Consider the following 23,536-nt stretch of genomic DNA (forward strand, 5'->3'; position numbering starts at 1 on the left):
TACTCCCTTCAAGGGTACAGATAACAACCTCTCTGTACCTTCTCCACCTTCTGTCAATGACCTCCAGCAGTCTTCCATGGGAAGGAGTGGGAGGGGGGAAGAGGGCAAAGCATTCCCAGATCCCCTCCTATCATATTGTCGTGTGGGTAGCAGTGGAGGGCACAGGCTGCCCATCAGTTGTCCTGCTGTTTGAACAGCCCATCTCTTCAGCAGGTCATCTCCCCTTCCCCCTCATCCTCTTACGTCCAATATAGCCTTAAATTTTTTAAAGTCTTTTTGTTTTTTCATTCATTGCCAGCCTCAGCTCATTCCAGGCTTTACCACTTTCTGACATTGTTATCACAATATCTACTCTTTTATAGTCATTCTCAATTTACCCACTTTAGCCTTCATTTTCTGTATTTTTTTTATCTCAATTTGCCACTGAGTTCCTTTCATATTCACATCAATTTCTGTATAGAGCTGCCTCTTTCCTTCTAAATCAGAATTTATTCTTAAGTTTTTCACATCTTTTGAGGCATCTTCCCTAATGGAATTATGAATGATGAAATGAATTAGGAAAGCCTACCTATCCTGTCTCTGGACTCTGAAATGTGCTCGCCGCCAGGGAGAAGTAGATAGAGCATTGGAAGACAGAGTTCATATCCTGTCTCAGACACTTTTTTAGGTTTCAGCCTCAGTTTCCTCATCTGCAAGATGAGAATAATAATAATAATGATACCACCTTACCTCGTAGAATTATTGTGAGGATCAGATGAAATGATATATGTCAAATATTTTGCAAACTTTAAAGCACCATATATATGTTCGCTGCTATTATTGTTATTTTTATCTCATTTTGATGGAATTCAGAGAGAAACAGTCCCAGGACAAGTCTCTATTATGCTATTATTCCTTAATGTTCAATGTTCTACAGCCTATTTCGTGGATGGATAAAATAGCTGCTTTTTATAATTGAATCAAAATATCAGGATTTATTATTACTCATTATTATTATTCTTAGTTGAGGTAGCAAAGAGTAGTAGATAGAAAGCTGACTTTGAGGTCAAGAAGGCCTGGTTTCAAGTCTCACCTCTGACATATACTAGTTGTGGGACCCTTGGTAAGAACTAGACAGCTCTCAGACTAAGTTTCAGAAAAGGTGCAAAGTTGCATCGGCAGAGGGCATTTCCTCTCTAGGAAGCTTCCTGTACCAAGAAAATCATAGGTCCATCCAGTCTCTTATCTTTGCTATCCTCCTGGACCTGTTCCTGACTTTCTGGACTTCAAAACCATGCAGTTTTTACTGCTGGCTCATCCTGGGACTTCCCTCAGCTCCCAGGGGTCTCCTCTCCTTGGAGTAGCCCACCACTCCTGTGGCCTGTTCACCCAGAAATATTTCACTGTGAGGCCTGCCCCGCCTTCTCCCAGTGGTGAGTTCCTCATGGATCCTGCATTTTGTGGAAGGACTGAAGCCAGTCTGTCTCCATCCTCCTTCTCAGCCTGGCTCGGAGTTTTCTGGCCTTCAAAACCGTGCCTCCACACTGGGCCCTTCCTCCACTCCCCCCTTTTCATAAAAGTTCTCCTGTGTGTTGACTTCACCTTTTAGAATGTAAGCTCCTTGGGGGCAGAGATTCCCTTTCTGTTTGTTTAGCACTTTGCACAGTGCCTGGCATATAGTCGGTGCTCAATAAATGCTTGCTTCAGTCCTACCCTCTCTCCTGTTGTCTTTGTCATCATCAAGGTTACGTGCCAAGGTCGCATGGCTAGTTCACCCTTGATTATGTGTCCCAAATTATAACCTCTTAAGGTACCTGTCATTTTTCCTCTGTTACCCAGGGTCTCCTTATTTCTTGTGCAGTGATATGTTAGACCAGATGGCTTCTAAGGTCCCTTTCAATGCTGAGATTCTTTGATTCTGTGGTTATAATCAGGTCAAAAACAGCAGTTCACCTCTTGGCTTCCTCTACTTTTGAAGAATAATTGAGTCAAATCAAGAATTTATCAGCTGCTTTACTTTTAATAGAAAGAAAGCTCACCATTCTACAGACAGTTGAAGCCTCCAATTACTACTCACTTCTTGCCTAAAGTGGGGGCACATCTGTAAAAGGGAGAGCTAATGATATATTTAGCACATCAACTGTATATGGCTTGCATCTTTTGGAATAAAGATTATTCCTGAAAATGGCTTTAAAATGATCATCTCTGTAATACTCGTATAACTGGTTGGACTTCATCTAATAATTCAACGGGAAATGGAATGCATTCAGCAGAATTTCCACTTAGAATTTAAAATAATAATACAATGGAATGAGGATATGTTCAATTTATAATTATATGCATTAAAATAGATTTATAAAAGCATTCCTAGTTATAGAATGCTTGAGCTGGACGGTATCTTAAATATCACTGAGTCCAACTCTGTTATTTTAAAGGAAAGGAAATCAAGGGGAAATGGCCTGCCCAAGGTCACATAGCTCATTAGTGGCAGAACAAGGACTAGCACCCAGGCCTTCTAACTTGCAGCTCAGTGCTCTATCCGCTGCAAAGTGCTGCCATCTTTTTCTTTGTTTGAAGAAAACAAAAGCTGGATCCTCACCCCACTGGTTTTCCTGGTTACTAGGGCAGAGGGCTCATTTGTGGCAACAATCCTCCGGACTGATGATCTGGAAATGCCTATAGTGGCAAAAACAAAAAGGCCTTAATAAATGGCTTTTTTATTTTAAAGAACAACCTTAAAATGAATTTAAATATCTTAACATAACTGCCTTTGACATGTCCAGGTAAGGAAACTCCTTCTCCCAGAGCAGATTGGCACCCACGTGGAACCCTGGAGTCCTATAGACACTTGCCTGTGGTGCTGAGAAGCCTAGTGATTTACCCAGGGTCACACATCCTGTATGAATCAGAGGCAGGGCTGAAATCCATTTCTTCCTGACTTCAAGGCCACCTCTTTATGTCCAAGCCAGTGGTTCTCAAACCACTGTGGTCTGGTGATCCCCACAGGGACCCCTGAGATCATTTCAGGGGATACACAAAGTCAAAGCTATTTTCATTGTAATAATATGATGGTTTAATTTCTAATACAGTCAATATCAAGATATAGAACCCAGAGAACAAAAGCTCTTAGAAGTGGAGGGGGGTGGTCCTCAATAATTTTAAAGAATGTGAAGGAATTCTGAAACTAAAATGTTTGAGAACCATTGCCCTAAACCATGCTGACTCATGCAATAGTCTAGAAACATTTATTAAGAACCTACTATGTGCCAGGCCAACGCCTGATGCAATACTTACCCTGGCGTCTTTTGAGGGACTATAAGCTTCTACATTGACTAATTCCCTTGAGATGCTGGGGTGCTCTAAGTTTTCCTGACACTTGGCTTATATCTCAGTTAGTCATTCATTTAACAAAGGTTTAGTAAACACTTCCTCTGTGTTAATGTGCCAAGTGCTGGGGGTACAAAGGCAGACAAAAACACGATCCCTAACCTCAGGGAGCCCACATTCTAACATGGAACATGACAAGCAAATAGCCCTATCCCTCCATATCTGGTCTATGACCTGAGAACATCTCGGTCAAGTGCTCTGCAAACCTGAATGCTTCATCACCGTCTCAGTTACTTTTCTTCTAACGATTATGATTTCTCCTAAGCCTGACTTTTCCTTTTCATTTCAGCTCCTGGATAGTTGCTCCCTGCGCCTCAGAATGACGTGCCCAGCCAAGACCATGTTCACCCTGGATGGAAAGCCTTTGACATCTTGGAATGATATCAAGAGGGACATGGTCATTTGTGTTTCTGCTGGAAATCATTTTGTAAGCCATAAAGGTACTCCCTGGTCTTAAATTTATCAGGTTTCAATTACCTTTTGGTAAACACTCACTTTTTTTTTCTCTTACCCTACAGAAGACAAAAAGCCTTCTGACTTTTAAAATCCCTCTACAGTGAACATTTCAAATGTTTTGCTTCCCTCCACCCCACCATACAACCACATGTTCTAGTCAATTAAATTTCACCATAAACTGAAATCTTACTTCCTATGCTTTACTCTAGTGGAGGATTCTAGGTAAGGCAGGTTACTTGTGGACTTCATCCAAGCAAGATTTCATTAAAAAAAAATATCAAAAGGTCTATTTGATAAGGTAAGCCCATAGCTAAAGTCCCAAAGACAGTATTTTAGTGAGGCACCTCGGTACGCTATGTCTGATGATTTAATATTGAATATTTTGTTAACCAGAAGTAAAACAACTTTTAGGCTTCCTTTTTTTAGTGCTAAGCCAATTTTTTTAAAATTTTTTTTCTTTTTTTTGCCAAGTCAATTTCTAGCTTAAGATCACTGATTTAGAGTAGGAAGGAACCTCTCCAATCATGTAGTCCCCTCTAGTCTCCTCAAGAAACAGGCCCAGAGAGTTTAAACAGCTAGCCCAAGATCATAGAGGCAGCAATTATCTGATCCCAGGGCCTCTGACTCCAGAGTCAACATTTTTCCCCATAATACCAGGCTGTCATCACTTTTAGCACTGATTTTTCATCTCTTATCTTATTTCTTTCATAAGCAATGTATCTGAACATATTTTTTCCCTCTCTTACTGACCCGTCTTGTAGACTTCTCGTGTAAGGCGGTATGCTTCTATGAAAAGAGCATTATCTTTCAAGCCAGGAAGCCTCTGTTTGAGTCCTGGACTCCGAGACGCTGACTAGCTCTTTAACTGGTGGGCAAGTTAAAAAAGAAAACCCAACTCAACAACGTGGTATTCTGGGAACTTTCAGGCAAACTGGTATCGCTTTAAAAAAGAAAAAAAAGCGCAACTGGAAAAAACATAAACCAAGTCATGGATCTAGATAAGGAAAGGGTTTCAGGGGCCACCTGTCCAAACCCCCTCATTCTACAGATGAGAAAGCTGCACCCCAGGGAGGTGAAGTGACTTGTCGCTAGGTCACACAGGAAGTAATGCTCAGAGGTGGGATTCGAACCCAGGTCCTCTGACTCCAGTACCCATGTTCCTTTCTACTGTACTAGGAATTTGGGTTGAATGTATATCATTACAAGGAAAATTTAGTGTCTGGATATAATGGTAGAACCTCTATAATGGTAACAACTCTAGACATTTTCCTTTAAAACACTTTCATCATTAATATGTATTCAGCTTATACATAGTGGAAGTTTTCAAAACTATAGTAATGATGGTATTGATGATGATCATGATGATGATAATGAAAACGATGGGCCACAGGAGTACAAAAGATATGGAAGGCTTGAGTTGGAGAGCAGAGCTGATACAGAGTGAGGAAAGTGAGGTCAGGGATGCTCCCTCTTCCCACTCTTCTGGAATTCTGAGCACGATACTGCCTCATCCTCGGCTCTCTCTTGTCATTAATTGGCTCCTTTCTCCCAGCTCCTCATTGCTGCTCACTGTGTGGCTGCCATGATTCTCTACTTACATCTTAATTCATGAGTATTCATGGAGTACTATCACTGAGTACAAGGTTTAGTCAAAGAGACCCAGAAAACCCAGGAGGTGATTAGAGAACAGAGGTATGGGTTCTTCCAAAGTAACCTGGCTCTAGGGTCTCCCAACCCCGAGGTTGGGAGCCATGCTTGTACAATGTCCCTGCCCTTATTGTCTGGCTGTTGCAGGAAGTCAACCAAAATAAGAGGGTATCTGGGTCAGAGACAGATACAGACTGCCTTCTCAGCAGTGGACATGCAGAGAATTATATGAAATAAGGAATGCAAATATCATCTTCATTGTCATTTATCCGCTTGGTAGACACAAAGGCCCAGGGAAAGGGGATGTTGGCAGGCAGCTCCATTTTAGATCCACAGTGATATCACTGTGAATTACCATTACTAAAAATGAGACTTCCCTCCCTTTGGAAGTTGCTTCCTGGGAGTATCTACTCTCAATGTTTGTTAATTCTCCAGATTCACATGAGGGCAGAGAATAAATTCCTGGTGGGATGTGGTACAGTGTGAGTCTTGACATGGTGACTTTGTGGCCTGGAAGAATGAATGGATTTCCTCCCAGAGTGTGACAGATGCACTGGGGAAAACTATCTGATGTCAATGACATTCATTTTATTTTGCTTCAGAACCTTATAATGGATGAATTGGGTATTTTTCTATTTATTTTATTTCTTTAAAAAATAATTGGCATGTTTCAAAAGGTACATTTCACAGGACTCCTAAGGAGACAGACTGAGGCACTTAGAGTATGCTATGCCTGGTTTTGGCTCCAATACACACCACATTTATGGGCATTGAGGGGCATTTAACTGCCAGGGAAGGTTTTCATTCCACACATGACTTTCCTATGACATACTGGCTAGACTTCAGTGGAGGAATTTTCTGCACTCGGACATAACCTTTCTTTTTTTTAGGTACCTCAGTAGAGTTCAGGGAAGTCGAGGGATATAGAAATGAATAATGGAAAACTCACTCCAGTTGCTTGAAAATGGATCTGATTTTTGCAAAAACAACCATAGAATGTTTAAATAACTTTCACCCCCAAATTCTTAGACACATCAAAATCAAAACAAGTCGTAAACAACAGTGAAGGAATGAATGCCATTTGAGAATGCTCCCCACCAGCTGTTAGGATCAGTCTCTTTTTTCCTATCTTGGACCTTTCCCTAGACCTCTGCTAGTTTTGCCGAATTTCGTTAATGCACAGCCTAGAGTCACCTGGCTGTCTGCCCTGAGTTCTCCTTCCCCCTAACTGCAGTCTTTCTGGATTTAACAGTAATACCTACTAAGAAGTTAAAAAAGGAAGGAAAGCATATGCAATGAGATAGCCAGGGATGGAGCAGACCAACATCTCTCTGAGTTTTTCATCATACCAAGGTCCAAAAAGTGACTCTGTATAAACATGATGATGTGTTTTCTAAAATGCCCTTTGCAGATATAAAGCGACGGGTGGCTATGCGAGCAAACTATGCCCATGTCAAAAAACTGAAGGGGGCTCACGCCACAGATATTGTTGTGTCTGCCATAGAGAAGCCACCATCCAAGGTAGGTTTCTGTTCCATTGATCCCTATCTGAATTGCTGTGCTCTGGGCTTGGTTTCATTATAGTATTTGATGTGTATACATTGACATACCTGCTATGAGATAACGATTCCAAATCGACCATAATTTCATGTAGCCTGTCTTAGAAGTTATTACCTTACACATTTTACGCAGAGTGACATTTGATGCCTCAAATCTTTTCCTGGAAATTCAATAAAACTAGACTAAGTAATGCCAGTAAAATTACTACATTAAGGCTATTTTTTTCCAGGAAAAAAAATGGCAGCTACTAGTTAATTCCAAAAGTTAATTCATCCTAGTCGATGGGAAAATGCTGTATTTTTGGAAAGCTTAGTGAGTTCATAAAACTCATGACTTGTAGTCAGCATGGAGTAGAACTCGGGGATGTCAACAGACAATTCTGTTGTCAAAGTCTATTTTCCTACCCCATACCCATTTTGTCTTCAGAAGCAGAAGGCCTGAGTTTGAATCCTCTCAATGCTTCTTACTACCTGAGTAACTTGGAGTGGTGCACTTTAACATGCTTATCTGTAAGAAAAAGGGAGGTTGGACTAAGTTAATTCTAAAACCCTTTCCAACCTAGTTAGGCCATAAATAGCCAACTGCTTCTCCAGGACTTAAATGCCTAATTTTCTTGAGCATCCAGATTTATCAGAATGGAAATGAAAGTGTTTCTGGTCACATAAACCCTTCTTTCCTTTCAATTCTGTTCCTCCCACCCACCTGCCTGCTCAGATATATGCTGGAGCCAGATCAGAAGGCTGCGGGGAGCCAGTTGTTAAATTTTCAATGTGAGGATGCTACAGATCCAGGCTTGATTTTTGTTTTGTTGATTGGCTACACTTAAGGAAATCTATCTCCTAGGCCCTCTTAATTGGAGGGACTTCCCTCTCTTAATTATTTCCTATTAATCCTGTATACAGTCAGTTTGTTTGCTCTTTGTCTCTCCAGTTAGATTGTGAATTCCCTGAGGGGAGGGAATGCCTTTGCCTCTTTTGGTATCCCCAGTGCTTAGCACAGCACCTGGCACGTCGAAGGCACTTAAGTATTTGTGACTGACAGTCTGATGGAGAAAATATTAATGCAGATTAAACTTAAAAAATGGATCCTGCATACTCCCCCTACCCTCAGAGAGCCCAATGTTAAACATTTACCTATAAACTGCTGCTTGTAGCAGAAGCCCTAGTATCACCCAAGGAAGACATTTCAACACCCTTTCCAAGAGCAATGAAAAAGGACCATGGCTAACAGATGAGTCAGAGAGTTCAGATTGTGAGGCACACCTGACCTCAAATATGGAAAATGAGCAAAATGAAGTATTTCAAGGAAAAAGTTTTCGAAGGGCATTTTTGCAAAGGGGGAGGATGGAGGGACATTGCCAGCTTTTCTATCCCAGTTACAAACCTGAAACAAAAGAACTTCATTATTTTTTTTTCAATGTAAGGGTAGCTCCCACCTTCACCCTCTTTTTAAAAAAAAAAAGGCAATAGTACCCTAAGGCAAAACACTGGTGAATTCATTTTTGGCTTCTGTTCAAAGAGGAGAATTTCCTAGCAAATGCTCTTCTTTCTTTCCTCTTCTCCTCTGGAAGCACCTCATGGCCTTGCCTGAAAATAAATTGCAACCTAGCTAAGTGTATACAGAATAGCAGAGCTAGGCCCATACCTCAATCCGCCACCTTAATGTGCTGCGGGAAGCTGTAGATCATTTCTCCTGAAGGGGGCTCATGGTAATCACTGCAAATGGCATGGTATTTACTCCCGTTTCTGCAAATCAGCAGGGCTATATGAATAAATTCCAGCTGCCAGGACCTGCTCCAGAAAGAAAATCACATTTAGGTGAAAATACACAAAACATCCCCATTAGCAGTGCTTTGCCCTTCCGTGGACCTCTTTGGGTTGGGATTTCAAAGCTTCCTGGGTGTTTATTAAAGAAATTTTACGACTCCAATGGGAGATTGATTTTTAGCATTATCTCCATTTTTAGGGATAAGGTTGAAGCCAGTGGGGCTAAGTAGCTTATTCTGCCGGCCAGCTTGTCCTATAAGGTCACTGTGTTAGCAGCTCATCCTATAGGGTCATTTCACTGGGGGCGCATTTTCATAAAAACATTTTTTAAAAATTACTATATGTGAAAAAAAATACCTTATCATACTGCCACTAAGGAAAAGCTGATTGGCTATGAAAATGGTCTAATTTCACCCTGGATCAAATGTGCAAATTTCTGTGAAAATCTGAGCTCTTACAGTGAATCCTCCTGAAGTGAAAATTGGTAATATCACACACAGCGATACAAGGTACCCAGAGACATAAGGCAAAAGTCTTAACTGAACTTTTCTATTACTAGTAAATGGGATTTCAGATGCAATATAACAGTCATCAACACATCACATTTTGTTGGTGAGGTAGAGTTACTCACTTCATGGACTCAAAGCTTGCCTGGTATAGCACCATAGTTCAGAGCCACTTGTAAGTTAGCAAAAAAAAAATCAGTTCCTGCTCCTTTTTTATTTATTGATGTTCCTCTTTGGTTGACTTTCTGGGTCACCCAGTACCAGTAACTAGATTTTCAGCCAGTGCCAGAGTGGAAGATGATTTTAGCCCTGTTCAGCCATCCTAGATTTTTAATAAATCTCATAATTTCCTTTGGGGATATATTTATCACATTTGAATCAGTTCCATATATGTGCTCATGTCAGATTTCAATATTTTTGTATCAACTGGAAACCATTTTATTTATTAAAATGGACTGCTTCTATCCCAGGGCCTTTTCAGTGAAATTTATAGCCTGCCATTTGTAAATACTGGTAAGGTGTTCCAGATACAGATCAGCCCAGCAGCATCTGTAGGATGCTATCCCCAGGGGAACCCTATTTTATTGCCTACCTTGAGTCCCTGTTGCCTGATCCCATGTGGGGACACATAGTTGCCACAAGAATGTGGTCATTTCCAAAGGGGAACCTCTTGGCATGCCTACAGTCAAATCCCAACAGCCTAGCTGGAGCCAGAATTTTTAGACTGTCTGACAAGGTATGTAAATGAGAGATATTTCATCTCTACACCTGTGTTAGTTTTCAAAGTTGATGAATGGAGAACGTTATCCAAAAGTGCAGAGGAAAATTTGTGGCTTCAAGGGGTACTGTCAAGGTTGGTATTGAGATAGAAATTTGACACACCATGTTTTGTGTGTGTACAAAAGGCCCATAAATACTTTCTGTGGCTTTTTAAATAACAGATTCAGGTCTCTTCTTCTGCAGAGAAAACAAAATTCACTTAGAAATCAATGCCGGCAGACAGCCTAGCCTTTCTGAACTAACCAATAATAATGGTCTGCTTGCAACAACTCATTGAGAGAAATTGGATTTGCCTGAGACAGCAAATTTCTTTAGTGTAATTTGGAGGGGAGTGATCAATAAGAGTAATAGAGTTCACATTGTTCTAGATTATGAAAGAAATCAGATGCAAAGTTACTTATTAATGGGGAGTTTTGGCAAGTTGCAATGGTGACTATCAATTTTTCTTTTTGAAAATTTCAGACAAATAGGTCAGACTCAATCGTATCTCTGTACACAACTCATTGTTTCGAGGGCTGGTAAGTAGAAAGAGCTCTGTTTTCTGTGAACTAGAGTTTGACATAAAAGGGAATCATTTACAGCAGGATGCTTTGCATTAAGCAGCCACAAGGCAACATCAACCCAGACCACTTAGCGGGGGGCTTTTGTGGGTGAAGCCATTGCTGACAGGTGTTTTCTGATGAGCATTTCCTGCTAGCTATGACATTTTCTAATCTTAGGAGCTTCTAATATGAAACCACTATCAATGAGCTATCTGCCTACGCCAGTCATCTAAGTACAAAGCCACAGAGAGAAAATTGGTGCCCATACATAGCCATCAGGTATTTTGCTGAACAGGAAGGAGGAAAACAAGCTATTTATAAACCCAGTCAAGATGTCAGGGGCATCATTGTGATGCAGCACCCATATTTTCATACTTAAGGATCCATGGTTTTAATGGTTCAGGTAATTCTTGCCTATGGCAACCAACCTCTCCTCGACCTAGTAGACAGCCCGGGATGAAGTGGATAGAGCACCAGGCCTGGAGTCAGGAAGATATGAGTTCAAATCTGGTCTCAGACACTTACTAGCTATGTGACACTGGGCAAGTCACTTAACCTCTGTCTGCCTCAGTTTCCTCATCTGTAAAATAGGAATAATAATAGTACTTACCTTTTAAAACTGTTGTAAGGAAAAATGGGATAATATTTGTTTAAAAAAAACCTTGCAAACCTTAAAGTCTTATATAAATGCTAGTGATGATGATGATGAGAAGGAGGAGGAGGAGGAGGAAGAAGAGGAGGAGTTGCTGTGACAAGGGCTTCTAATGGTGACCTTATGAATTTAGCTAGGCTGATTCAGAAAAAGGGCATGTAGTTAATGACTGGGTCTTAACTCAAAACCTTCTCAGCCTGGTGGGATCTTCAATCTCTTTTGATCCCCTGGTCTAGCCTTTCAGAACCCAGGGTCATCTACACACCACAATGTGGCATCAAAGCCACCTCCCTCCCCTGAGGCTTCTAGAATATTCTTTTCGTATGTAAGGAAATGAAATGTTTCGGCAACAGCTGCCAGGCTGTCCTTGAAAGATCCCAAAATGATGACTTCTGCTTGTGAGCTGGTACTCACCTTGGACACAGTTAAATGTTTCAGAATCACAGCTTGACTAGGCTGGATCACACAGAACCCCCTTTTGGCTTCCCAACTATGCTGCCGGGGAGGAGAGAAGGAGAAAATCCTCCTGAAGCTCAGAGGGCTTCAATATGTTTGCCAGCACTTAAGGTCTGCTTCGCCCTCTCCTACATGTTCATCTTTTTTACTTCCTTCTCCCTTCCTTTCCTCCTTCATTGTTGCATGATCCATTAACTTTTTATACATTTGTTGTTTTGTTTATTTCCTTTGTTTTTTTTTTCTCCTTGCCTCTCCACTCTAAATTCCTTTCAACACGCTTTATAAAAAATAGGCCACTTGAGTAATTTTAGATTCACCCTTGGATTCCTCTAACTTACTACCTAGTCAAGAAAATGAGCTCCATTCTAGGCTTGGCCCACAAACCAAAGGACCAGTAAGCTTTATTAAGTCTTAACTTCCAGAATGTAGGGAAATTGGTTCTATAAAAGGAACTCTTAAAAAAATTTTTTTTGAATTTATTTAGTATTTTATTTTTCCCAAGTTACATGTAGAAACAATTTTTACCATTCAGTTTTAAAACTTTGAGTTCCACATTCTCTCCCTTCCTCCATCCTCATCCCCTTCATTGAGAAGGCAAGCAATTTGATATGGGTTATACCTGTGTAGTCATGCAAAACATTTCTATATTAGTCATGTTGTGAAAAAAAAAAGACATAGACCAAAAAAAAAAACCTAAAGAAAAATAAAGAAAGTAAAAAAGTGTGCTTCAATCTGTATTCAGATATCATCAGTTCTTTCTTTGGTGACGGACAGTATTTTTCATTATAAAGCCTGCAGAGTTGTCTTGGATCATTGTATTCCTGTGAATAGCTCATTCACAGAAGATCATCTTAAAATACTCCTGTTACTTTGTACACAGTACATTTCACTTTGCATTAGCTCATGTAATTCTTTCTAGATTTTTCTGAGAGCATCCTGCTCATCATTTCTTATAGCACAATAGTATTCCATCATAATCACATACCATAATTTGTTCAACCATTCCCCAATTGATGGGTGTCCCCTCAATTTCCAATTCTTTGCCACCAGCAAAGAGCTGCTGTAAATGTTTTGTACATATTGTTCCTTTTCCTTTTTGTTTTTATCTCTTTTGGGATACAGACCTAGTAGTGGCAGTGCTAGGTCAAAGGGTATGCCTGGTTTTATAACCCTTTGAGCATAGTTCCAACCATTCCAAATAGAATGGTTGAATCAGTTCACAACTCCATAAGTGCATTAATGTCTCATTTTCCTCACATCCCCTCCAAAATTTGTCATTTTCCTTTTCTGTCCTATTAGCCAACCTAATAGATATGAGGTAATACCTCAGAATTATTTTAATTTGCATTTCTCCATTCAGTAGTGAGTTAGAGCATTTTTTCACATGGCTATAGATAGCTTTGATTACTTCATCTGAAAACTTCGTGTCTTTTGATAATGTATCAATTGGAGAATGATTTATTTTTATAAATCTGACTTAGTTCTCTATATTTTTTGAGAAATGAGGTTTTTATCAGAGAAACTTGTTTTAAAATTTTTTTCACAGTTATTATTGCTAACTGTATTTCCTTCCATCCTATTCCCCCTCCCGTTTATTCTATTCTGTCTCTCCTTTCACCCTGTCCCTCCTCAAAAGTGTTTTGCTTCTGACTACCCTCTCCCTCAATCTGCCCTCCCTTCTATCACAGACCCTTTTCCTTATCCCCTTCCCCTCTTACTTTCCTGTAAAGTAAGATAGATTTCTATCTCCAGTTTAGTGTGTATATTTTTCCCTCTTTGAACCAATTCTGATGAGAGTAAGTTTCACTAATGCTCTCACCTCCCCCTCTTCCTCTTCATTGTAAAAGCTTTTTCTTGCCTCTTTTAGGTGACATAATTTGCCCCATTCTACCTCTCCCTTTCCCTTTTTCCCAGTATATCCCTCTCTCACACCTTAATTAGTTTTTTTAGATATCACCCCTTCATATTCAACTCACACCTGTGCCCTCTGTCTATATATACTCCGTCTAATTGCCCTAAAAGTTTTAATGAGTCACAAGTATCATCTTCACATATAGGAATATAAACAGTTTAACCTTTGATTTCCCTTTCCTGTTTACCTTTTTATGCTTCTCTTGAGTCTTGTATTTGAAAGTCATATTTTCTATTCAGCTCTGGTGTTTTTATCAAGAATGCTTGAAAGTCTTTTATTTCATTGAATATCCATTTTCCCCTGAAGGATTATACTCAGTTTTGCTGGATAGGTGATTCTTGGTTGTAATCCTAGCTTCTTTGCTCTCCAGAATATCATATTCCAGGTTCTCCAACCCTTTAATATAGAAGCTGCTAAATAATTTGTTATCCTAACTGGCTCCACAATACCTGAATTGTTTCTTTTCTTTTCTTTCTTTCTTTTTTCTTTTTGCTTAGGCAGTCAGGATTAAGTGACTTGCCCAAGGTAAGTGTAAGTGTCAAGTGTCTGAGGCTGGATTTGAACTCAGGTCCTCCTGACTGCAAGGCCAGATCTCTATTCACTGCCCCACCTAACTGTCCCACTTGAATTGTTTCTTTCTGACTGCTTGCAATATTCTCTCCTTGACCTGGGAGCTCTAGAATTTGGCTATAATACTCCTGAGAATTTTCATTTTGGGATCTCTTTCAGGAGGTGATCAGTGGATTCTTTCCATTTCTATTTTACCCTCTGGTTCTACAGTATCAGGGCAGTTTTCCTTAATAATTTCATGAAAGATGATTCTAGGCTCTTTTTTTCATCATGGCTTTCAGGTAGTCCAATATTTTTAAAATTATCTCTCCTGGATCTATTTTCCAGGTCAGTTGTATTTCCAGTGACTATTTTACATTGTTTTTTTCCATCATTTTGGTTTTGTTTTATTGTTTATTGATTTCTCATAAAGTTATTGGCTTCCATTTATTCAATTCTGATTTTTAAGGAATTATTTTCTTCAGGGAGTTTTTGTACCTCTTTTTCCATTTGGCCAACTCTACTTTTTAACTAGTTTTTTTCTTCAGTGAATTTTTGTGCCTCGTTTTCCATTTTGGCAAATTCTGCTTTTTAAGGCATTCTTCTCCTCATTGGCTTTTTATATCTCTTTTATCATTTGGCCTACTCTGTTTTTTAAGGTGGTCATTTTCTTCAGGATTTTTGGTGTCTCCTTTACCAAACTGTTGACTTGTTTTTCATAATTTTCTTGCATCACTGTCATTTCTCTACTCAATTTTTTCCTCTACCTATCTTACTTGATTTTCAAAATCCTTTTTGAGCTCTTCCATGACCTGAAACCAGTTCATATTTTTCTTGGAGGCTTTGGATGTAGGAACTTTGACTTTGTTATCTTCTAAGTGTATGTTTTGATCTTCTTTGTCATCATACTAACTTTCTATATTCAGAATTTTTTCTGTTGTTTGCTCATTTTCCCACCCTATTTCTTGACTTTTAATTCTTTGTAAAAGTAGGACTCTGTTTCCAGGGTGGAGGGCATACTGTCCCAAGCTTCAGGGGTTTTGTACAACTGTTTTCAGAGCTATGTTTAGAGACCTGTAAGTTTTTAGTTCTTCCAAGGTGGTATGATCTAAGGAGAGGTGTGTTTACTACTCTCCTGGCCTATGCTCTGGTCTGTGAGTGACTATAAACAGTCTTTTCTGCCCTGGAACTGTGACAAGAGTTCCATGTCCATTGTGGCCACAAGCTCGGGTGTGCTAGTACTCCTCCTCTCCCTGGGACTCAGGACTATGACCTGGATCCAAGTATGGGCAAAGCAACAGAGTCCTGCCTCAGTGCTAGCAAAGAGACCCTGTAATCCTCTAACCAGTTGTTTGACCCTCTTACTATCTGTGGGCTGAGAGCTCTGGAAACAGCTGGACTGTGCTCCACTCTCACTCAGGTGTGACAGACCTTTCCTGCTGACCTTCTAAGTTGTCTTTGGCTGGAAAATTATTTCACCCCATCCTTTTGTGGGTTTTGCTGCTCCATGAATTATTTTATGGCATTAAGGTGAGGTGGTTTAGGGAGAGCTTAGGTGAGTTGCTGCCTTTTAAAAGGAACTCTTTAAAACATATTCAAGGCAAGAGCATTGTTCTTTGAAAAAGAATTTATGTACCATCTCCCCAAGGGACTCATTAAAGAGGGGCCATAATCCAGTGTGTCAGCACAGCCAGGAAGGCCGTGCTACCAAAGTGAATTGGTGGGGGTCAAGAAGCAGGAAAGGATCTGGAGTTGGGTGTAGCCATCTTTTTTCCGCAGAGAAATTCACTAGTGATGCCAATAACAGTAGACTGGGTGTAGCCAACATATTTAAGTGAGAGGAAGCAAAGCAAACATTCCTGTTGTATTGAAACTGAGCTCACACTTCTGCTGACACAAGGTAATCATGCATAAGGAAAGAAAAAAGGATTCAAATGAAAGCTTGGCTTCAGTGAGGCAGTGCTCCTGGGCAGTCCAGGTATGTGTCTCCCTGGATGTTTTTCGACATTGTATACTGCTAAGCCTGCTGGTACATCTCCTGTTTGGAAAAGGTGACCAGGAAGGCATGCCCTGTGTATTTCCCCAAAGATCTTTCCCTTCATGTGCTTGAGCACATGGGGTCAAACTGTCTTGAGATCTGACATATCAGACCCCTACGTGAGCAGGTCTGTGATGGGCTTATGTTCCAAGGTCATCAGAAGTTGTGCCCTTGATAGTACTTAAGAGGCAGTGTGTTACAGTAGACAGAGTTAAGGTCAGGAAGACCTGAGTCCAAACCCTCCCTCAGACATGTGATAGCTGTCTGGACAAGTCATTTCAGCTCTCTGGGCCTCAGTTTCCTACTTTTTAAAGTGAGGAGGTTGGACTCAATGGTCTCTAAAGCCCCTTCTAGCTTCAAATCTATGATCCTATGATTTTCTGAGACCACTGTCTCATCAAGGGGTTCTGTGTTGGGTGGGGAGCAGGGTCGATGCTAAGAGCTAGGGACGTAACACAGTTACCTAAAGGAGCAATGAAAATATTGTTTTGGTTTAGGGCTGACAAGCCAAAGTTTGCCACAAGGTCCTGAGCAGTAGAAGACGAAGGCTGCTGAGTTTGAAGTGGTAAAGCTTCCTATGATAATTAAACTTCCCTTCGATGGTGATAAAGTCTTTCTCTTTTAAAGGTCATAAAAACTATATAATGCCAGTACAGTGCTACCTGCAGAATTAATTTCCACTAAGGAGGATAATAATTTTGAGGGTGAGGAAAACAACCAGCCTGATTTGTGTGTTTTTTTCTACCCAAACATAGAGAGGCTCATAGGGAGGGCAAACTTCCCATGTCCTCGACCACAGTGACTCTTCCTCTATTTGGGGAGTTATTTTCTTTTTAGCTTATAAAACTACCCTGTTTTCCTTCAACATATGTGCTCCCAGTCTAGTTAATATGTAAGCCCAGTATGCTGAGGAAGCATGCCTTATCGGGGTGATCTTCTATGAGTACAGATTACTTTTCACATGAATACTGGCTCTTGCCATCACAAATGACTGAAAAATGTGAAGTCTTTAAATCACAGTGGCTCCTGGAAAAAATGAATTCTCAGGATATTTCTCCTCCCACATCCACCTGGCCTTATGAAATGAGTTAATCTAGTTTGGGAAATCTATGATGTTCCTACAAGTAGATGTTGTTCGTTCTTATTTGAAATAAGCTCATCTGGACATTGAAATAGATGCCTGTCGCCTTGAACATGTTAATTCCCCTCTCTGGGCCTCAGTTTACTTATCTTTAAAATGATGGGACTGGACTAAATGATCTCTAAGGTTCTTTCTAGCATTAACATTCTATATTCTGTATACTAAAGTCTCTTCCATTTTTAGACAGTTTTGTGATTACATTCTTGTTGATTTTTTATATGTTGATGGAGTACCATTATGCCTTCTAATAATGTATCTTTTATTTATTAATGTCAGCCCAATGAAGGAGTTCTTAATCTTGAGTCTGTAAGCTAGTTTTTTTTAAAAAGTATTTTGAATAACTGGATTTCAATATAATTGATTTCCTTTCTAATGCTGTGTATTTTGTTTCATACATTTATAAACATTATTCTGAGAAGAGATTCATAGACTGCCAAAGGGTTCATGAATATAAAAAAAAGTCTAAGAACCCCTTGTCTAGTGAACTAGGCTCATTTTGGTTTAACAACAGTTCTAGACATATAATAACAAGAGAGAACATGGTGTAATGGAGAGATGCCTTGCCTTGGAAGCAGAAAGACCTGATATCAAGGCCTATCTCTCACCTATTGACTGTATAACTATTGGCAAGAGATAGCCTCCTAAGTTTCAAGGTAATTCTATTAGTCACTGAACAGCCATTTATTAGTGGACCTATTATGTGCCAGGTACTGGTGATATAAAGACAAAAAAAAGTGAATAGTTCCCACTCTAAAGGATGAGTTTGGATCTGTGTATCAATGGAGGGAGTTTTCATTAAGGAGTTGATGATACCTATGAAATATCAGATCTTCCTTCCCCCTCTAAAAAAACAACCCCAAACTAAAACAAAAGAGACTATAACTATAGAGTGTCTCAAACAATTCTCATTTCAGAATAAAGTTAATGCTTTTCATGTTAAAGATAGTGTATAACTGCGCCTCTGCCTTGGCCTTCACTTGGCCTACATACATACAGTCTGCCTTGGAAGGAAGACAATGGTCACCCTTCTTCAGAAGTGAGAGGTCATGTGTTTGAGAAGTGAGAGCCTCCTCTGTGAACTGCATGCCCCCGGTACTGGCAAACCAGGGAAAGATAAATGGCATCATGTGGGGCCGTCTGAATTTTTCATATTAAATTAATCCTACAGCATCCCTAGACTCTTCATTCCATAAATCACAAAATAAAATCCACTCCCTCACAGGCTGTATTCTCTGTGACTCTGGCATGTGGTGTCATACATAATCTGAAAACATTCAAACATTTTTCCAAAACAGTCATCACTTTTTGGCATGAGGGCTCTGTGGTGTAGCATCGGCTGCCAAAGACAGCATGTGACTGGAGTTCAGCCAACGTAGGTGACTTCCAAATAGGAGTGTCTGTGTACGCTCTAGTGCAGAAGGATGCAGGACCCAGGATGTAGGACCTGGGATGCAGGACCCCAGCACATGATCATGACTCTTCTAAGGCTGACCAAGGCAGTGTGTAATATTAGACCAGGGTTCACCAGGCCAGCCTGGTACCTTAGGTTTCAGCCTGGCATGAAATGAGACACTCAATAATCCTTCTAACATAGCTGGTTTACTTAGCAATAGCAGAGGAAAGTCATTCAGAGCAGGCAAAGGATTTTCAGCTTAAGATACAATGTTAATTCCATTGAGTACAGCCTCCCTACCTCTGTGTTATCCACAGAGGTCTGCTAGAGAAGCCTCAGGGTCCAGCTGGAGCTCCTCATGACATTTTTAATGCATGATTTTTTTTAATCAACAAAAATCTCCCTTGGACCCTCTACCCCACTGGAAAAAGAAAAAAAAATCCCATGTAGCAAATATACATAGTTACTCATAATATTGTCCATGTTAGAAAAAAAGTCTCATTCTTCACTCTGAACCCATCACCTCTCAGAGATGGATAGTAGTATCATCGTAAATTCTTTGGAATCATGAATGGTTGCATTTTGTTGATTAAAGTTCTTACAGCTTTCAAAGTTGTTTACCATTATAGTATTTTGTTAATGTATAAATTGTTTTCCTTGTTCTGCTCATTTCATCCTTTATCAACTTCTAATCCTTCAAAATTGTTTGTTTTTATAATTTGGATATTAGAACATGAATTGTTCTTTTGGTTCTGCTCATTTCACATTGCATCAGTTCATACAAGTCTTTCAAATCTTTTGAAATCATCGATTTCCTTATTTCTTATAGTACAATAGTATTCCGTCACATTCATATACCACAACTTGTTCAGCCATTCCCCAATTGATGGGTATCACCTTAGGGTGTTACCACCACAAAAAGAACTGCTTAAATATTTTTGTAATGGAGGACCTTTTCTTCTTTTCTTGGTCTCTTTGGGTTTAGGCCTATCAGAGGCATAGTTGAATCAAAGGGCATGCTCTGTTTAGTAACTTTTTGCATATAATTCCAAATTGCTTTCCAGAATGGTTGTATCCATTTACAAATCTTAGAACAGTGCATCAATGTTACTGATTTCTCATAGCCCTCCAACATTTGTCATTTTTCTATTAAAAAATAAAATCCAATACCAATAAAATCCAGCAGGAGGGGAATGAAAGAGAAACTCCATTTAAAATATTTATAGATTGTATGATACTAGTGAATCTACCTACCTAGAGGCATAAGAATTATATAAATATAACTACAAACCTTTGTTTACATAAATAAAGATAAACCTAAATAGTTGGGAAAATATTAATTGTTCATGGGTAGGATGAGTCAATATAATAAAAACAACAACACTACTTAAATTAATTTACTGATTCAATGCCATACCAAATGATGCTACCAAAAGATTACTTTATAGAAATAGAAAAAATAATGAAATTCATATGGAGGTTAAAAAAAGCCAAAAATCTCATGAATTTTTATCATGGTTATCAAGAAGCCATACCAACAGCCTAAGCCTTAGCCCCTGAGACAATTAGTGTTGAGGACAGTTTTAATTCCTTTTAAGGCAACAAACCATCACATCCCCCATGGGGGAGATTCTGGAAGATTCCTACAACTACACAGGCAATTTTAGGATCAGCACACTGTGTTAGGCAGACATAGCATAACATAGCCAAGGGAGAGGGCTGGAAGTCACACCCCCTTGACAAGATAGACATTGGGCATCTAGAGAAGAGGCTTGTAGATACATGAACGTATCCCTGAATCCTAGACTGCACTGAAGGACTATGGAAGTCAGCAGATATAATTTGAACAGGAATAAACTCTCTAACTTCCCTAGGAACTGTGTGTGTATATGTGTGTGTGTGTGTGTATGTATGTGTAAGTATATGTGTGTTTGTATGTATGCGTGTAGATATGTATACATATACATACATATGTGTGTATGTATACACACACACACATATATGTATATAACTAAGACTCAGAGGGATGAAGTATTTGACTATAACCACGTGGTTCCTATGTACTTATGTCAGGCAGGTAGATGGTGCAGTGGATAGAAAAATGGACCTGAAGTCAGGAAGCCTTGAATTCAAATCTGGCCTCAGATAGTAACTGTATGGCCCTGGGCAAGTCACTTTAACCTTGTTTGCCTCAGTTCCCTCATCTATAAAATGAGCTGGAGAAGGAAATGGCAAGCCACTGCAGAATCTTTGCCAAGAAAACCCCAAATGGGGTCCAAAGAGTCAGATAGGAATGAAAAAAAGACTGAACAACAACAAAATCATTCCCTACCCCACTACCTCCACCACCACCATATTTTTTCATCTCCAGGTTCTTGAAGTGATCCAACCTTACATGCCACAACCTCTAGTCCCTTCACCATTCTTGTCTCTGAAGGTACTCAAACTCATTAATATTCTTTCAAACACAGGATGCCCAATATTAAACATGTAGTTGAAGTAGGGCATACCACCACAGGATTATTAACCTCATTGTTCTGGACACTCTACTTCTCAGTATAACCTAAAATTCAACTAGCTTTTTCGACTGCCCATGTCATACTTGTAACGCATATTGAGTTTTCTATCTATCAAACCCCCATATCTTTCCCCCTAAGACTGTTGGTGCCTCTCCTATCCTATCCTGTCAGGTTACTTTTCTTTGTATCCAAGTCAAGAGATCTGGAAGAATGCTCCCATCATATGGAGTGGACCCCTGAGGATGATTTATGGAAAGTTTTGGACAAGAGCTTCAGAAATGACGCACCAATAGTGGTTTGGAATTGTCACTTTTGACAAGAACATCAATATGAATAAAGATATGCTAAAATGTCATTGTGTAATCATAGTTTTAGAATAGGAATAGATCTGAGAGACCGTCTTGTTTGACCCTCTCATTTTACAGATGAGGAAACTGAGGCCCAAATTAGTGAATCAGTTTCCCAAAGTCACTTAGCTAATATTTGAAAGAGTTGGGATTTGAACCCAGGTCCTCTGGCTCCAAATCCTGTGGTCTTTCCACTGTATCACAATGCATTGAAGCATAAATAGGACTTTAAATTTATTCTTATTAAAATTCATCTTATTAATTCCATTGATTATTCCATTGATTCCATTCCATTGATTATTCTAGGTTGCTGAGCTCCTTTGGGAACCTGACTCTGGTATCCGTTGTGATAGCTATTGTTCCCATTGTTGTAGGGTAGGTATAAGCCCACTAAGTAGAAATGTTGCCCTTAGCTCCAGGAATAAGGGTAGGGGGGGAAGGAGAGGGAACAAATGTTTATTAAGTGCCTACTATTTGCCAGAAACTGTGCTAAGTGCTTTTTACAAATATCATCTCATTTGATCCTCACAACAACCTTGCAAAGTATGTGCTGTTAATATCATCCTTATTTTATAGTTGAAGAAACAGACAGAAGTGAAGACACTTTCCCTAATTCTAACTGCATCACCCCCTTTTCAAAGATAAATTTTATCTCATTCTTTCTTTCAAAGCAGTTTAACTCAACAATTTATGAGACAGTCACTTAAATAAAAGTGACTACTTTGTATAATCCTTTAATCGGTAGAGAGCACATCCCCCACCACAGCCCTGTGAAGAAAAGATATGATATACATATTCTTGTCCCCACTTTAGAGATGAGGAAACTAAGGGTCAGAGAGGCTATGTGAGTTGACCAAAGTAAGTGTCAGAGAAAGAATTTGCACCTAAAATCTCGACTTCATGACTAGTGCTCATGATATAAAAAAATAGAGAACTTGACTTAAAATCAGAAAGTCCTGGGTTCAAATCCCACTTCTGATACTTATTAGCTATATGTACTTGATCAAGTCCCTTAATCACCCTAAGACTCAAGTTTGTTGTTGTCATTCATTCAGTCCTATCCAACTATTTGTCACCCTGTATGGGGTTTTCTTGGCAAAGATATGGGAATGGTTTACCATTTCCTTTTCCAGTGAATTAAGGCAAACAGAGGTTAAGTGACTTGCCTAGGGTCACCCAGCTAGTGACTGTCTGAGGCCGGATTTTAACTCGGGTCCAGCACTCTATCCACCTAGCTGCCTCCTCAACACTTAAGTTTACTCATACATAAAATGGAGATAATGCTACCTGCACTTCCTCCCTCACATGGTGGTTATGAAGCTCAAGCAAAATAATGTAAGTAAACCATTTTGTAAAATTTAAAACACTTTATAGATGTCCATTGTTACCACATCTGACCCTTTGTATGTAAGTCAGTCCTCCTTATTTTCACAGAATCACAGAATTATATCACTAGTCCCTTAGAGATCATCAAATATAATCCTGTCAATTTCACAGATGAGGAAACTGAGACACACACATGTGACTGAGCATATGAAAACCACTTCTATATATCTTTAGCCTCTTCCCTCTACCTTGAGAAGGAAAATATGACAGCATGGCTTTCTTACAAAAGTCAGAAACCCATCAGCATATATATACTCTAAAGAAAACCCCTCAGTAGAGCTACCTTACCATTAGGAGATAACAACTTTCTCTCTCTCTCTCTCTTTTTATGTCTTTCTTTTTCCTGCTAACACTAAAGTCTGATATTAATGGAAAACCCATTAAAAAAACCTATTATCCTATGAGGGAAAAGTGAATGCACTCAAGTGTAAAAGGAAGACTTATCGATCAATTTTCTGTTAAACCTTGCTTGTCTGACACTTTGCAGTTGAGGAATGTGTTTTTATTGCCTGGCCAAATA

The 23,536-nt window shown here is 39.5% G+C and overlaps 1 protein-coding gene across 1 annotated transcript in view; it reads left to right on the forward strand.

The window, feature by feature from the left end:
* Nucleotides 1-23,536, forward strand: part of DCDC1 (doublecortin domain containing 1) — a 108,472-nt gene that overhangs the window by 52,503 nt on the left and 32,433 nt on the right. Inside the window, exons 14-16 of the mRNA XM_027837756.1 lie at nucleotides 3,656-3,806; nucleotides 6,881-6,990; nucleotides 10,544-10,599. Of these exons, the coding sequence (XP_027693557.1) occupies nucleotides 3,656-3,806; nucleotides 6,881-6,990; nucleotides 10,544-10,599 (317 nt within the window). The remainder of the gene's footprint in view (nucleotides 1-3,655; nucleotides 3,807-6,880; nucleotides 6,991-10,543; nucleotides 10,600-23,536) is intronic.

The sequence above is a fragment of the Vombatus ursinus genome, unplaced genomic scaffold (assembly GCF_900497805.2).
Source record: "Vombatus ursinus unplaced genomic scaffold, bare-nosed wombat genome assembly UNPS02014822.1, whole genome shotgun sequence".
Taxonomy (NCBI): domain Eukaryota; kingdom Metazoa; phylum Chordata; class Mammalia; order Diprotodontia; family Vombatidae; genus Vombatus; species Vombatus ursinus.